We start from the raw sequence: 15583 nt of genomic DNA, 5'->3' as shown, positions 1-15583 counted from the left end.
TTGTGAAGAGTATCTTTTACAAAATTTCTTTCTCAGTATATTTGTCCTTTGAGTAGAGGAAGGCTACTGATTTATTTGAGTTAATTATATATCCAGTCACTTTGCTAAAGTTGTTTATCAGTAGTAAAAGTTCTCTGGTGAAATTTTTGATGTCACTTAAATATATAATCATGTCATTGGCAAATAGTGATATTTTGATTTCTTCCTTTGTAATTTATATCCCTATTACTTCCTTTTGCATTCCAATTTCTCTGTCTAGAACTTGCAGTACTATATTGAATAAGTAGTGAGAGAGTGAGCAACCTAGTATATTCCCTCATTTTAGTGGGATTGCTTGAAGTTCCTTTAGTTTGACATTGGCTATTGGTTTGTAGTGTATTGCTTATATTATGCTTAGATATGGGCCTTGGATTCCTGCCCTTTACAAGATTTTTAACATAAAGAAGTGTTGAATTTTTTCAAATGCTTTCTCAGTATCTAGTGAGATGGTCATGTGGTTTTGTTTTCTTTGAGTTTGTTTATATGGCTAATTATGCTGATGGATTTCTGTATATTGAACCATCTATGAATACCAGAGATGAAGCCTTCATCATGGTGAATGATTATTTTGATGTGTTTTTGGATTCAGTTTTCAAGATTTTAATGAGTATTTTTGCATCAATGTTCATGAGACAGATTGAACTGAAATTCTCTGTCCTTGCAGGTCTTTTTTATTTTGAACAACTTTATTTTAAAAAGCAAAGATAAATGTACAAATTTTAAGCATTATTGCATAAAAGAATATGGATACATTTTTGTCAGTGCTTGTTTTTTTTTTTAAGTGTGATAGTGTGCACTAAGATCTTGCTAGTTACAATGATCATAAACTACATGTAAAACAGGATGTACCGGAAATTAGTAAAGTTTTCTTGGTGTGTAAGGATTAAGCATAATGGTTTTTTCTTATTTCTTTCTTTTCTTGAACTTAGTATAGTCTGTGCATTACTTCTGGGGTATTCAGAGCTTTCTGGGATTAGCATCCAAATATCTGAGACGGCATACAGTGTCTCTTCTTTTGTGACTGGGTTATCTCACTCAGAATGATATTCTCTAGATGCGTCCATTTTCTTAAGAATTTCATTAAGTCATTGTTTCTGATAGCTGAGTAGTACTCCATTGTTTAAATATAGCATAATTTTGTATCCATTCATTTACTGAAGGATATCTGTGTTCTTTCCAGCTTCTGGCTATTATAAGTACATTTGCTATGAATATTGTGATGCATATGTCTTTGTTGTATGTTGGAGCATCTCTGGAGTATGTGCCCAGAAGTGGGATAACTGGTATTATGTCCAATTTTTGAGGAATCGCCTGACTGATTTCCAGAGTGGTTGTACCAGTTTACAACCCCACCAACAGTGGAGAAGTGTTCCTCTTTCTCCACATCCTCAACAGCATCTGCGGTGATCTGAACTTTTAATCTTGGCTAATCTGACTGATGTATTGTAGAATCTAAGCATTGTTTTGATTTGCATTTCCCTGATGGATAATAATGTCGAGCATTTCCTTAGATGCTTCTCAGCCATTCAATATTCTTCAATTGAGAACTTTTTGTTTAGCTCTGTGCCACATTTTAATAGGGTTGTTTGATTCTCTGGTGTCTAGCTATTTGAGTTCTTTGTATACCTTGGATATTAGGCCTTTATCTGATGTGGAGTTGGTGAAAATCTTTCCCATTCTGTTAGCTGCCGTTTTGTTTTCCTGGCAGTTTCCTTAGCCTTACAGAAACTTTGCAATCTCATTAAGTCCCATTTGTCAATCTTTGACCTTAGCACATGGGCAATTGGTATTCTGTTCAGGAAATTTTCTCCTGTGCCTATGTGTTCTAAGGTTTTCCCTAATTTCTCTTCTAATAGTTTCAGTCAGTGTACCTGGTTTCATGTGGAGATCTTTGATCCACTTGCACTTGAGCTTTGTACATCTCCTTGTAGGTCTTTGTGTAGTTTAGAAATGAGAGATACTGTAGCTTCAAACAATGAGTTGCATAGTGGTTCATCAGACTCTCTTTTGTGGAAATTTTGGAGTGTATTGTTATTAGGTCATCAATAAATATCTGATAGAATTCTGCACGGAACCCATCTGGTCCTGGAATTTTTTGAGGGAGAAGGAGGTTTTGATGGCTCCTATTATTTTTTTGTGTGTTTTGGGTTTGCTTAGATGGTTTGGCTGATCATCACTTAACTTTAATATCTGGTATCTGTCTAGAAATTTGTCCATTTTTCCAGGTTTTACAGTTGCGTTGAGGATAGGCTTTTGCAGTAGGATCTGATAAATTCTTGAATTTCCTCAGTTTCTGTCATTATGTCTCCCCTTTCATTTCTGATTTTGTTAATTTGGATATTCTCTCTGGGCCCTCTCGTTATCCTGGCTAAAAGTTTGTCCCTTTTGTAGATTTTCTCAAAGCATCTGGTTTGGTTTATTCTTTTTCTGACTGTTTTTGTTCCTACTGGCCATTTTCTGCCTTGATTTCGATTATTTCATGCCAACTATTCCTATTGGATGTATCTGCTTCCTTTTGTTCTAGAGCTTTCAGGTGTGCTGTCAAGCTGCTAGTGTATGCTTTCTCCAATTTCTTTTTGTAAATACTCAGAGCTATGAGATTTCCCCTCAGTACTGCTTTCATGCATCTCTTTTGTTTGCATATGTTGCACTTTGATTTTCATTAAATTCTAAAAAGTCTTTAATTTATTTCTTTATTTCTTCCTTGTTGAGCATATTATTGAGTAGAGCATTGTTCAGCTTCCATGTGTATGTGGGCTTTTTGTTGTCTTTTTTGTGATTAAATTCCTGCCTTAGTACATGGTAATCTGAAAGAATACATGAGAGTATTTCATCTTCTTATATCTGTTGAGGCATGTTTTGTGACTTTATGTTTAATATTGAAAAAGGTACAGGGAGGAGCTGAGAAGAAGGCATATTTTTTTGTTTTAGGATGAAATGTTCTCCAGATGCCTGTTGTTGACAATTGGCTCATAACCTCTGCTAATGTCGCTGTGTCTCTGTTCTGTATCTGCTTCCATGATCTCTCTATTAAAGAGAGTGGAATTTTGAAGTCTCCCAATATTATTGTGTGCAGTGCAATATATATTTTGAGCTTTAGTAGGGTGTCTTTTATGAATGTGAATGCTATTGTATTTGGAGCATAGATGTTCAGGATTGAGAGTTCAAATTGATAGAAATTTTTCCTTTAATGAGTAAAAATTGTCCTTCCTTATCTTTTTGATAAAATTTTGTTAAAGTCTATTCTATTCAATATTAGAATTGCTACTGAAGATTTTCATGGGGCTATTTGCTTGGAAGCTTTTTCCAGCCTTTTACTCTGCGGTAGTGTCTGCCTTTGTCTCTGAGATGAGTTTCCTGTATGCAAAAAATGCTGAATCCTATTTACATATCCAGTCTGATAGTCTATTTCTTTTGGGGGAACTGAGACCATTTATGTTAAGATATATTAAGGAAGAGTGAGTGTTGTTTCCTGTTATTTTTGTTGTTAGAGGTATAATTATGTTAGTGTGTATTTCTTCTTTCGGTTATCTTGAATAGTTATTTTCTTGGTTTTCCTAAAGTATTGATTCCTCCTTCTGTGAAAATAGATGTGGTTTCCATTATTATCTTTGTAGAGCGGGATTTGTGGTCAGATGTTGTATAAATTTAGATTTATCCTGAACTATCTTGATATCTCTATCTATGGCTATGCAGTTATGCAGGATATAGTAACCTGGACTGGCATTTCTGTTCTCTTAGAGTCTGTATGATGTCTGTCCAGGATCTTCTAGCTTTCAGAGTCTGTGTTGAGAAGTCAGGTGTAGTTCTCATTGATCTGACTTTATATGTTACTTATCATTTTTCCCATACTGCTTTTAGTATTCTTTCATTGTTTTAAACATTTGGTGTTTGACTATTATGTTTCAGGAAGAATTTTTTCTGATCTAATCTATTTGGAGTTCTGTAGGGGTCATGTATGTTCATGGCCATCTTGTTTTAAAGGTAGGGAAGTTTACTTCTATAATTTCATTAAAGACATTTACTGTGCCTTTTAGTTGATATTCTTTACCCTTTTATACATTTATTATCCTTATGTTTGCTCTTCTCATTGTGTCTTGGATCTCCTGGACAGTTTCAGTGAGGAGCTTCTGGCTGTTTATTTTTGCTGTTTCATCTATGTTTTCAATGTTGTTTTCTGCCCCTCAGATCCTCTCTTCTATCTTAGTCTGTAGGTGATGCTTGCATCTATGACTCCTGATTTCTTTTTTATGTTTTCTATCTCCAGGGTTGTCTCTTTTTGTGTTTTTTTTTATTCTTTCTATTTCTGTTTTTAATTCCATCATCTGTTTTGTTGTGTTTTACTCTAGTTTCTTGAGTGGTTTCTCTTTGGGCTTCTCTAATTCTTAAAGGAGGTTATTCAAGTAATCCTCAAAGATCTTCATCATCATGATGATATATGATTTTAAATCTATGTCTTGTTTTACTCATGTGTTTGGCAATTTTTAATTGCTGTGGTAGGAGAGTTGGATTCTGATGTTGCCAGGTTGTCTTAGTTACTGTTGCTTAAATTTTTCTGCTTTCCTCTTCCCATCTTGTTATCTGTGATTATAGGTGATCTTCTTGTCACTGACTGGCACCTGTCTCTACTGTAGATCTTATGACTTGGCCATTTCTCTAGTCCTAAAAGGACCCCTTTCTAGAGATCACCTAAAGGTCTGTACTCTGAGACCTCCTGGTAAGATCTCCCTGGGAATGTGTCCCAAGGCTCTCTGCAGGTCCAGGTGTAATATCACTTGTGCAGCTGATCTGGGAGAACAGGCTTTGCCTGGCAGGTCATGAGTCCTGATGACAGAAACCAGGCCCTCACTGTGGGATGAAAAGGTTCCTTCAGGTTTCTTATTGCTATAAAGCACATTCAGTTTATAACATCTCTTATCTCCAGTATTTGTTGAGATTTTGTCTGAGTGTGTCTGTGTTTGTATGGGTGTGTGTGTCTGTGTGTGTTTATGTGTGTGTGTGTGTGTGTGTGTGTGTGTGTCTGTGTGTGTTTATGTGTGTGTGTGTGTGTGTGTGTGTGTGTATGTATGTATGTCTCTGTGTGATATAGGTCTGCTGCTCTCATGGATAAGTTCTATGATAAATGTTTGATATGCAGAACTATAATGAAAGTCACAAAAGCATACAGTTAGAGAAAGAGGGAAGAGTTAAAGTAACCAGGTTTATTTGCATCTCTGCTGCATATAGTGCAAGTTCTGAATGTTTTTTGTCAGCTCCATCCATTCTTAAAAAAGTGTCAACTTGGAACATGCACCAATGAGGAGAATGTTGTGAACAAGGAGGTTTCTGCCACCAAGCTTGACATCCTTAATTACCAGTCTCTGCCGGGCAACTCCAGCACTCAAGTGAAAGTTGGCGAGTTTGTCTTTGAATCTCACAGTGTTCAGCATTTTTGTCTAAATGACAAACTTCTAACATGGGGTGAACACCATAATAAGGTGAGTATCTTTGAGGGTGGGACCATAAGCTGTTCTACGTGTGGAATTCCTCAGAGAGCAGGGTTGCCAGAAGTCATCACCTTTTGGCCTAAGAAGAACAAAGTGAGTTAATTGCCAATAGCTTTCTGATTCTTGGCCCAGAACAGTAAGAGAAAGTTAATGTTTGGAGGCTATTTTCTTTAAACCTTCATCACTGGGTTCCAGTTCAGTACCTGACTGTTGGTGTGGGACCCCAGCAAGTTATCTCGTTCTTCTCTATTTCTGTTAGAGTTATGTCTTTGACTCATTCTGTCAAAACATTCTCTGATTCATCACTTTATCTGCATCTCAATTAGAAGTTACTTTCAAGCAAGGGGTGTTTCCTTCTACAAACTAATTTTACCTTTCTTTGATTAGGATTAAGGATGTGTTAAGAGCTAAGCCATACCAGAACTAAAAAAGAATTTTAAAATAAATAAAAGAATCACAGGGTACATAATGTGATTATATACCCTGGATAGATATTTCTGGATTTAAAATTTAAAGCTATATTCACGTTCATCTTCTTAATTGGGAACTGTTCACCCTAAATACCTCACTGATAGGATTAAAAGAGTAATAGTAATAGTAATGGGAAACATTTTGGTCTTAAAGAGATCCAGTACATTTTCTCCAATGGAAGACTGGGCATACCAACCACAACAATGCAGGTCTCATGTTCAGGAGTAATTTGCCAGAAATATATTTCTATGAATACTTTATGTGGTCACAGTTTGGTGGGTTTTGTTTTGATTTGTTTTTCTTTTTGTGCTGTTGTATTTGTTTTTCTATGTTTTTAGTGACTGTTGTTTTATTGGTATTGTAGGTTGTTCTTTGAGAAAAAACATAAATTTGGGTGGGCAGGGTAGACCAAAGGATCTAGTCAGAATTAGGGGAAGGGAAGTATATGATCAACCTATATTCAAAGTTTCAAAATCATTTTAACTATAACAAAATATTATTTTGAAATATAATAAAAATAACAGCTGAATGACATATAATAAAGCAAGAGTTCAAAAGGGAGAATGAGCAAGAATGAGAGAGAGAGGAGAGAGAGAGAGAGAGAGAGAGAGAGAGAGAGAGAGAGAGAGAGAGAGAGAAGAAAGAAAGACACATGCACTTTGGTTTACACTCTCTAAAAACATGGAAATTCTTGATAATTACAGTACAAAAAGGCACTGCTAAATCTACCATCTCACTGCTGATACTGACTGTTGTGTACTGACTCTCTTCTCTCCCATGCCTTTTATACAGACTCCTATTGCTGTCTGCAGTCAGAGTTGTCAACTTGGATTTAGAAAAACACCTGTTCGAGGGAGACCATTCTGTTGTTTTGATTGTCTCCCATGTCCACATGGAGAGATTGCAAATGAAACAGGTAGAAATTTTTAAAGGGATTCTAAATACAAAAAAATCTAGTAATGGCTCTGAATGTGGAAATTTCAATAAACATTTCTGAGTGTGGGAATTTTGAGAAATGATTCTAGATGTGGGAATGATTCATAATAGGACAGGAGTGAGTAAAACAAAGCCTGGAGACAAAGTTACAGTTATGTAGCTAACACCTTTTCATTTAAAACAAGTTCTTGCTGGATGAATGTGGCACAAATTTTAATCCTAGCACTTAGTGGGTGGATCTCTGTGATCAAGTTCAGCCTAGTCCTCAGAATGAGTTATAGGACCGGTGGCTACACAGAAAAATCCTGTCTTGAAAAACAAAGCAAAAAACAAATAAAAATCTTGATTTCAACCCACGCTGGTCACTCTGCTAAGTACAGAATTACATGTTTGCAGTAGGGTTTCTTCCTGTAATCATATTTCTAATTAAAGACCGGTTCCAGGCAAGTGTCTCTGAGAGGGAATAAAATCTCAGCTTAGTGAATTAGACTTCCCATTTCACTACATATGCCTTAAATATTTAAATATCTACCTCTACCTGTTTCTTTATTATTAAAGACATTATGTGAAGAAGATTACCAAATTTTCTGTAAAAGTATAGTAAACTCCAGTAACTTAAATATACTTTATTAATATTTGTTAAAAAAGAAGTGCAAAATTATTTTTCTTTAATAAATTTCTAATTAACTTCAATAAATGAGTGAAATTAAGGAAGTCACCAAAGTGAGCATTTTTTATTCCAAAAAACATTTACCTAAAATATATTGCCTTCAGCATTATCTTATTTTTCTTACAGCTTTATTTTTTTAAAAAAGAGGGATACATGTAAAGATATTTAAAGGCATTTTAACATAACATTATATAAATATATTTGTCAGTACATAATTCTTTTAGAGGTTTAATAGCATGCAATGAAATCCCACTAGTTACTATAAGCATGAAATATATGTAGGACAGAATGTAACATGGAAACATATTTCTTGCTGAGTATAGATTAAGTATAATTATCTGTAAATAGCAAAAATTACCACTAGGCTTATTATCTTAGCTCTTGGATTATTAATGATTTAAGGTCCATGTGTACCACACACTGAGAGGGTACTATACACTTATTTTTTTTTTCTAAGAAGGACTGAGGGTTTTTTTTTCTTGAACTTCATATAGTTTGTGAGTTGTTTCTGGGGTGTTCTGAGCTTTCTTAGGCTATTAACCAATTATCAGTGACTGCATATTATTTCTGTTCTTTTGTGATTGCTTACCTCACTCATGATGACATTCTCTAGATAGATCTATTTTCTTAGGAATTTCATAAAGCCATTGTTTCTGATAGCTGAGTAGTTCTCCATTGTATAAATATGCCACAATTTATGTATGTATTCATCTAGTGAAGAATGTCTGGATTCTTTCCAGATTCTGGCTATTATAAATAGGACTGCTTTGAACATTGTGGTAAATGTGTCTTTGTTATATGTTGGAACATCTCTGGGGTATATACCCAAAAGTGGAATAAATATGTCTTCAGGTAGTATTATGTCCACTTTCCTGAGGAAACGCCAGATTGATTTCCATAATGGTTGTACCAGTTTACTACCCCACCAAGAAAGTAGGAGTGTTCCATTTTCTCCACATCCTTGTCAGCATCTGCTGTCTTCAAGGTTTTTATCTTAGCCATTATGAATGATGTGAGGTTTGTTTTGATTTGCATTTCCCTGATGACTAAGGATGTCTAACACTAGCTTAAATGCTTCTCAGCCATTCAATATTCCTCAAATGAGAAATTTTTGTTTAGCTCTGTACCCAAATTTTTAATAGGATTGTTTAATTCTATGGTGTCTAACATATTGAGTTATTTGTATAACTTGGTTGTTAGGCATCTATCAGATGTGGGGATGGTAAAGATCTTTTCCCAATCTGTTGGCTAACTTTCTGTTTTCTTTAAAGTGTCCTTTGCCTTATAGAAACTTTGCAATCTCATTACATCCCATTACTCAGCCTTAGAGCACAAACCATTTGTGTTCTGTTCTGGATATTTTACCCTGTGCCTGTGTGTTCTAAAGTTTTCCCTACTTTCTCTTCTAATAGTTTCAGTGTACCTGGTTTAATGTGTAGATCTTTTATCCACAGCACTTGAGATTTGTACAAGGAGATAAGAAAGGATGTATTTTCATTCTTCTGCATGCTGAGTGCCATTTCAACACCATTTTTTGAAGTAGCTCTCCTTTTTCCATTGAATGTTTACAGCTCTTTTGTCAAAAATCAAGTGGCAATATGAGTGAGGGTTCATTCTGGATCTTTTTTTCTATTCCATTGATCCATGAGCCTAATTCAGTACCAGTATCATGCAGTTTTTAAACCAATTCCCTTGTAATATAGCTTGAGGTCAGGAATGGTGATTCTGGCAGATGTTTTCTTACTGTTGAGGATGGATTTCGATATTCTAGGTTTTTTGTTATTCCAGATGAAATTGTACCTTGCTCTTTCCAACACTATGAACAATTGGGTTGGAATTTTGATGGGGATTGCATTGAATCTGTAGATTGCTTTTGGTAAGATGGCCATTTTTACAATGTTGATCATTCCGATCCCTGTGCATAGGAAATCTTTCCATCTTCTGAGATCTTCCTTGATTTCTTTCATAAAAGATTTGAATTTCTTGTCATACAATTCCTTCACTTGCTTAGTTAGAGTCACACCAAGGTATTTCATGTTGTTTGTGACTATTTAAAGGGTATCTTTTATTTAATTTTTATCTCCATAAGTTTCTCCTTTGAGTAGAGTAAGGCTACTGATGTATTTGAGTTGATTTTATATCCAGCCACTTTGCTGAACTTAATTATCAGCTGTAGGAGTTCTCTGGTGGAATTTGTGGGGTTGCTTAAATACACTATCATGTCATCTGAAAATAGTTAAGTTTTTACTTCTTCCTTTCCAATTCGTATCCCTTTGTGTTTCATTTGCTGTGTAATTGCTCTGGCCAGGATTTCCAGAACAATGTTGAATGGGTAAGGGGAGAATGAGTAGCTGTGTATAGTCCCTGATTTTAGTAAGATTGCTTCAAGTCTCTCACCACTAAGTTTGATGTTGGTTATTGGTTTGCTGTTTATTGCTCTTATTATGTTTAGGTATAGCCCTTGGATTGCTGTTCTTTCCAAGACTTTTAACAAAAAGGGGTGTTGAATTTTGTCAAATGCTTTCTCAGCATCTAGTGAGATGAACATGTGGTCTTTCTCTTTGAGTTTGTTTATATGGTAGATTACTTTGATAGATTTCTGTATATTAAATAATCCCTGCATCCCAAGGATGAAGCCTACTTGATCATGGTGAATGATCCTTTTGAAGTGATCTTAGATTTGATTTGCAAGGATTTTATTGAGTATTTTTGCATCAATGTTCATAAGGGAGATTGGTCTGAAGTTCTCTTTCCTTGTAGGGTCTTTGTGTGGTTTAGGAACAAGGGTTATTGTGGCCACTTAAAATGAGTTAGGAAGTGTTCCATCTGATGCTATTTTGCCTAATACTTTGGACAGTATTAATATAAGGTCGTCAATAAATGTCTGATATAACTCTGCATTAAACCCAACTGGAAATGGGCCTTTTTTTTTTTTTTTAAGTTAGAAGGCTTTTGATGACTGCGTCTATTTCTGTAGGTCTTATGGAATTATTTAGATGTTTTACCTGTTCCTGTTTTAATTTTAGTATCTTTATATGTCTAAGAATTCATCCAAGTAGAGGCTGAGCAACTGGTGGGTGGGAGACCTGGGCTGCCAGGGAGCAGAGATGTCTCTGCGGAGTGCACACAGAAAGTGTACCCCCTGCCTTGCCCTGCCCTGCCCTGCCCGATCCAGTGACCAGGAAGAGAAATTTCGAACTTCTGTTTCCACCCGGTGGAGACTTCAGGACTCAGAGCGGAGCCTGGCCCATCTGCCACCCGGAACAGCGGCTTGTAGAGGCTGACCAGCTGGTGGGTGGGAGACCTGGGCTGCCAGGGAGGAGAGACTTCTACAAAGTGCACACGAAAAGTGCACTCCCTGCCTTGCCCTGCCATGCCCTGCCAAATCCAGGGACCAGGAACAGAAATTTCGACCTTCTGTTTCCACCCTGTGGTGATTTCAGGACGCAGAGCAGAGCCTGGCCCATCTGCCACCCGGAACGGCGGCTTGTAGAGGCTGAAAAAATTGTTGGTTGGGAGACCTGGGCTGCCAGGGAGCAGAGAGATCTCTGCAGAGTGCACACAGAAAGTGCACCCCCTGCCTTGCCCTGCCCCGCCCTGTCTGATCCAGCGACCAGGAATAGAACTTGGGAACTTCTGTTCCCACCCGGCGACCCTGAGGCATAGAACAGGGCTCGATTCATCTGCCACCTGGACAAGTGGAGATCCAGGGACACAGACCAGATACAAGGGAAAGGCGAGAACATATCACTGACAACAAAATGGCAAGAGGAAAGCGATAGAGTTTCCGTTGGTTTCCCAAGGAAACCAAGACAACCTGGCAACACCAGAACCCAGCTCTCCCATAACAGCAAACATTGGAATTCCAAACACTCCAGAAAGGAAAACACAGAGCTGAAATCATACCTCAAGATGCTGATAGAAATACTTAAACAAGAAAGGGAGGAAAAGCAAAAAGATTCAGAAGCTCTTAAAGAGGAAACAAGAAAAACACTCAAAGAACTCAAAGAACTAGAGAAAAACAGAATCAAAGAGATGAAGGAATGGAAGAGGGAATTTAAAACGGAAATTGACACAATAAAGACAACACTGAAAGAGATAACCCTAGAGGTAGAACACCTAAAAAAGGAAACAGGAACCACAGAAGCAAGCATTTCCAATAGATTACAAGAGATGGAAGAGAGAATCTCAGGGGCAGAAGACAACATTGTCAACAAAGACAAAACAGCCAGAGAAGATGCAAAAAACTAAAAGCTCCTAACCCAAGATGTCCAGGAAATCCAGGACACAATGAGAAGACCGAACCTAAGGATAATAGGAATAGAAGAGGGAAAAGAGTATCAACTAAGGGGCAGAGTAAATATCTTCAACAAAATCATAGAAGAAAACTTCCCTACCCTCAAGAATGAGATGACCACGAGGATAAAAGAAGCCTTCAGAACTCCAAATAGGTTGGACCAGAAAAGAAATACCTCCCGACACATAATAGTAAAAAAATCAAGTGCCCAAAGCAAAAAAGAATACTAAAAGCAGTAAGGGAAAAAGGTCAGATAACATATAAAGGCAGACCAATCAGACTCTCACCCGATTTCTCAACAGAGACTATGAAAGCTAGAAGAGCCTGGACAGACATCATGCACACCCTAAAAGAACACAAGTGCCAGCCCAAGCTGCTATACCTAGCAAAACTGTCAATCACCATCGATGGAGAGATGAAGATATTTAAAGACAAATCAAAATTTACACAATATCTGACCACAAACCCAGCACTACAACGAATTATAGGTGGAAAACCCAATACAATGAGGGAAAATACAGCCTAGTAAAAACAAGAAAACTCCTAAACAAGAAAACTAAAACAAGAAAAAGACACAGGCACAACTCAACCCAAAAAAAGCAATAATTACCGGAAACAGAAACAACTATTCCTTGATATATATTAACATAAATGGACTCAAATCCCCAATAAAGAGACACGGGCTATCAGACTGGATACATAAACAAAATCCAGCCTTTTGCTGCATGCAGGAAACTCATCTCAGAGACAAAGACAGACACTATCTCAGAGTAAAAGAGTGGGAAAAAAACTTCCAAGCAGACAGCTCCAAGAAGCAAGATGGAGTGGCTATTCTAATATCGAATAAAGTAAATTTCCAACCAAAAGTTATTAAAAAAGATAAGGAAGGACACTTTTTACTCATTACTGGGGAAATCTGTCAGGAGAAACTCTCAATCCTTAACATATATGCTCCAAATAAAAAAGCACCCACATTCATATAAGAAATCGTACAAAAGCTCAAAAAATACATTTCACCTCACACAATAATAGTGGGAGACTTTAGTACCACACTCTCACCATTGTACAGATCATGGAAACAAAAACTGAACAAGGACACTGCAAAACTAGCAGAGACTTTGAACCAACTAGAATTAATAGATATATACAGAACATATTATCCTAAAGTTAAAGAATACACCTTCTTCTCACCACTCCATGGAACCTTCTCGAAAATTGACCACATAATTGGACACAGAGTGAGCCTCAATCGATATAAGAAGATTGAAATACTCCCATGCATCCTCTCAGATCAACATGGTCTACGGCTGGTCTTTAACAACAACAAAGACAAAAAAAGCCCACATATACATGGAAACTAAACAACGCTCTGTTAAACGATAGCAGGGTCAAAGAAGAAATAAGAAAAGGAATTAAGGATTTTCTAGAATTCAACGAAAACGAAAACACAACATACCCAAACCTATGGGATGCAATGAAAGAAGTACTGATAGGAAAACCCATAGGCCTAAGTACTTCCAAAAAGAAACTGGAGAGAGCTTACATCAGCAACCTGACAGCACAGCTAAAAGCCCTAGAACAGATGGAAGAAGATGTACCCGAAAAGAGTAGACGGCAAGAAATAATCAAAATTAGGGCAGAAATAGACCAAATAAAATCAAAAAGAACCATTGAAAAAATCAACAAAACAAGGGTTGTTTCTTCTAGAAAATCAACAAGTTTGATAAACTCCTAGCAAGACTAACAAGAGGGCAAAGAGAGAGTATACAAATTAACAAAATCAGAAAGGAAAGTGGGGACATAACAACTGAAACTGAGGACATTCAAGAAATCATCAGATCCTACTACAAAAACTTATACTCCACAAAATTGGAAAATCTGGAGGAAATGGATGAATACCTAGACAGATACAAGGTCCCAAAGTTAAACCAAGACCAAGTAAACCATCTAAATAACCCTATAACACCTAAAGAAATAGAAGAAGTCATCAAAAGCCTCCCAACCAAAGAAAGCACAGGTCCAACGGGTTCAGTGCAGAATTTTATCAGACTTTTATTGAGGATATAACACCAATACTTGCCAAACAAATTCCAAAAGATAGAATCAGATGGAATATTACCCAACACATTTTTGAGGCTACAATAACCCTCGTACCTAAACCACACAAAGACCCTGCAAAAAAAGAGAACTTCAGACCAATCTCACTTATGAACATTGACGCAAAAATACTCAACAAAATCCTTGCAAACCAAATCCAAGAACACATCAAAACGATCATTCATCATGACCAAGTAGGCTTCATCCCTGGGATGCAGGGATGCTTTAACATAAGGAAATCCATCAATGTAATCCACCATATGAACAAACTCAAAGACCAAAATCACATGGTCATTTCATTAGATGCTGAGAAAGCATTAGACAAAATCCAACACCCCTTCATGTTAAAAGTCCTGGAAAGAACAGGAATCCAAGACCCATACTTAAACATAATAAAAGCAATATACAGCAAACCAACAGCCAACATCAAACTTAATGGCCAAAAACTTGAAGCATTCCCACTAAAATCAGGGACTTGACAAGGCTGCCCACTCTCCCCCTACCTATTACATAGTTCGGGAATTCCTGGCTGGAGCAATTGGACAGCAAAAGGAGATCAAGGGGATACAAATCAGAAAGGAAGAGATAAAAACATCACTCTTTGCCGATGACATGATAGTGTACTTGAGTGACCCCAAAAATTCCACAAGAGAACTCCTACAGCTGATAAACAATTTCAGCAAAGTGGCTGGATACAAAATTAAATCAAACAAATCAGTAGCCTTCCTGTACTCAAAGGACAAACATGTGGAGAAAGAAATTAGGGAAAACGTACACTTCACAATCGTTAGAAAAACTATGAAACACCTTGGTGTGACTCTAACTAAGCAAGTGAAGGACCTGTATGACAAGAACTTCAAACCTCTAAAGAAAAAAATTGAGGAGGATCTCAGAAAATGGAAACATCTCCCATGCTCATGGATTGGAAAAATCAACATCTTAAAAATGGCCATCCTACCAAAAGCAATCTACAGATTCAATGCAATCCCCATCAAAATTCCAACCCAGTTCTTCATGGAATTAGAAAGATCAATGTGCAATTTCATATGGAATAACAAAAGACCTAGAAGAGCGAAATCCATCCTCAACAACAAAAACACATCTGCGGGAATCACTATTCCTGACCTCAAGCTATATTACAAGGCAATTGTGCTGAAAACTGCATGGTACTGGTACAGATCAATGGAATAGAACAGAAGATCCAGAAATGAGCCCTCATGTATATGGTCACCTGATTTTTGACAATGGAACAGTAAACATTCAATGGAAAAAGCACAGCCTATTCAACAAATGGTGCTGGTCCAACTAGCACTCAGCATGCAAAAGAATGAAAATAGACCCTTTCTTATCTTCTTGTACAAAGCTCAAGTGTAAGTGGATCAAAGATCTCCACATTAAACCAGATACACTGAAACTATTAGATGAGAAAATAGGGAAAACCTTAGAACACATAGGTACAGGAGAAATTTTCCTGAACAAAACACCAATGGCTCAAGCTCTAAGGTCAAAGATTAACAAATGGGACTTAATGAGATTGCAAAGTTTCTGTAAGGCTAAGGACATCGTCAAGAAAACAAAACGGCAACC

At 36.9% G+C, this 15583-nt stretch overlaps 1 protein-coding gene across 1 annotated transcript in view; it reads left to right on the top strand.

Moving 5' to 3' along the window:
• The window catches only part of LOC308419298 (vomeronasal type-2 receptor 26-like), a gene marked incomplete at both ends in the record, with an annotated part of 61285 nt that overhangs the window by 34014 nt on the left and 11688 nt on the right, over positions 1–15583 (top strand). Inside the window, 2 exons of the mRNA XM_080914979.1 lie at positions 5292–5516; positions 6789–6912. Coding sequence (XP_080771105.1) covers positions 5292–5516; positions 6789–6912 — 349 coding nt within the window. The remainder of the gene's footprint in view (positions 1–5291; positions 5517–6788; positions 6913–15583) is intronic.

This window comes from Micromys minutus (assembly GCF_963924665.1).
Source record: "Micromys minutus genome assembly, chromosome: 3".
In the NCBI taxonomy this organism is placed as follows: Eukaryota; Metazoa; Chordata; class Mammalia; order Rodentia; family Muridae; genus Micromys; species Micromys minutus.
Note: the sequence above shows the minus strand (reverse complement) of the source record. Positions and strands in the feature narration are given on the sequence as shown.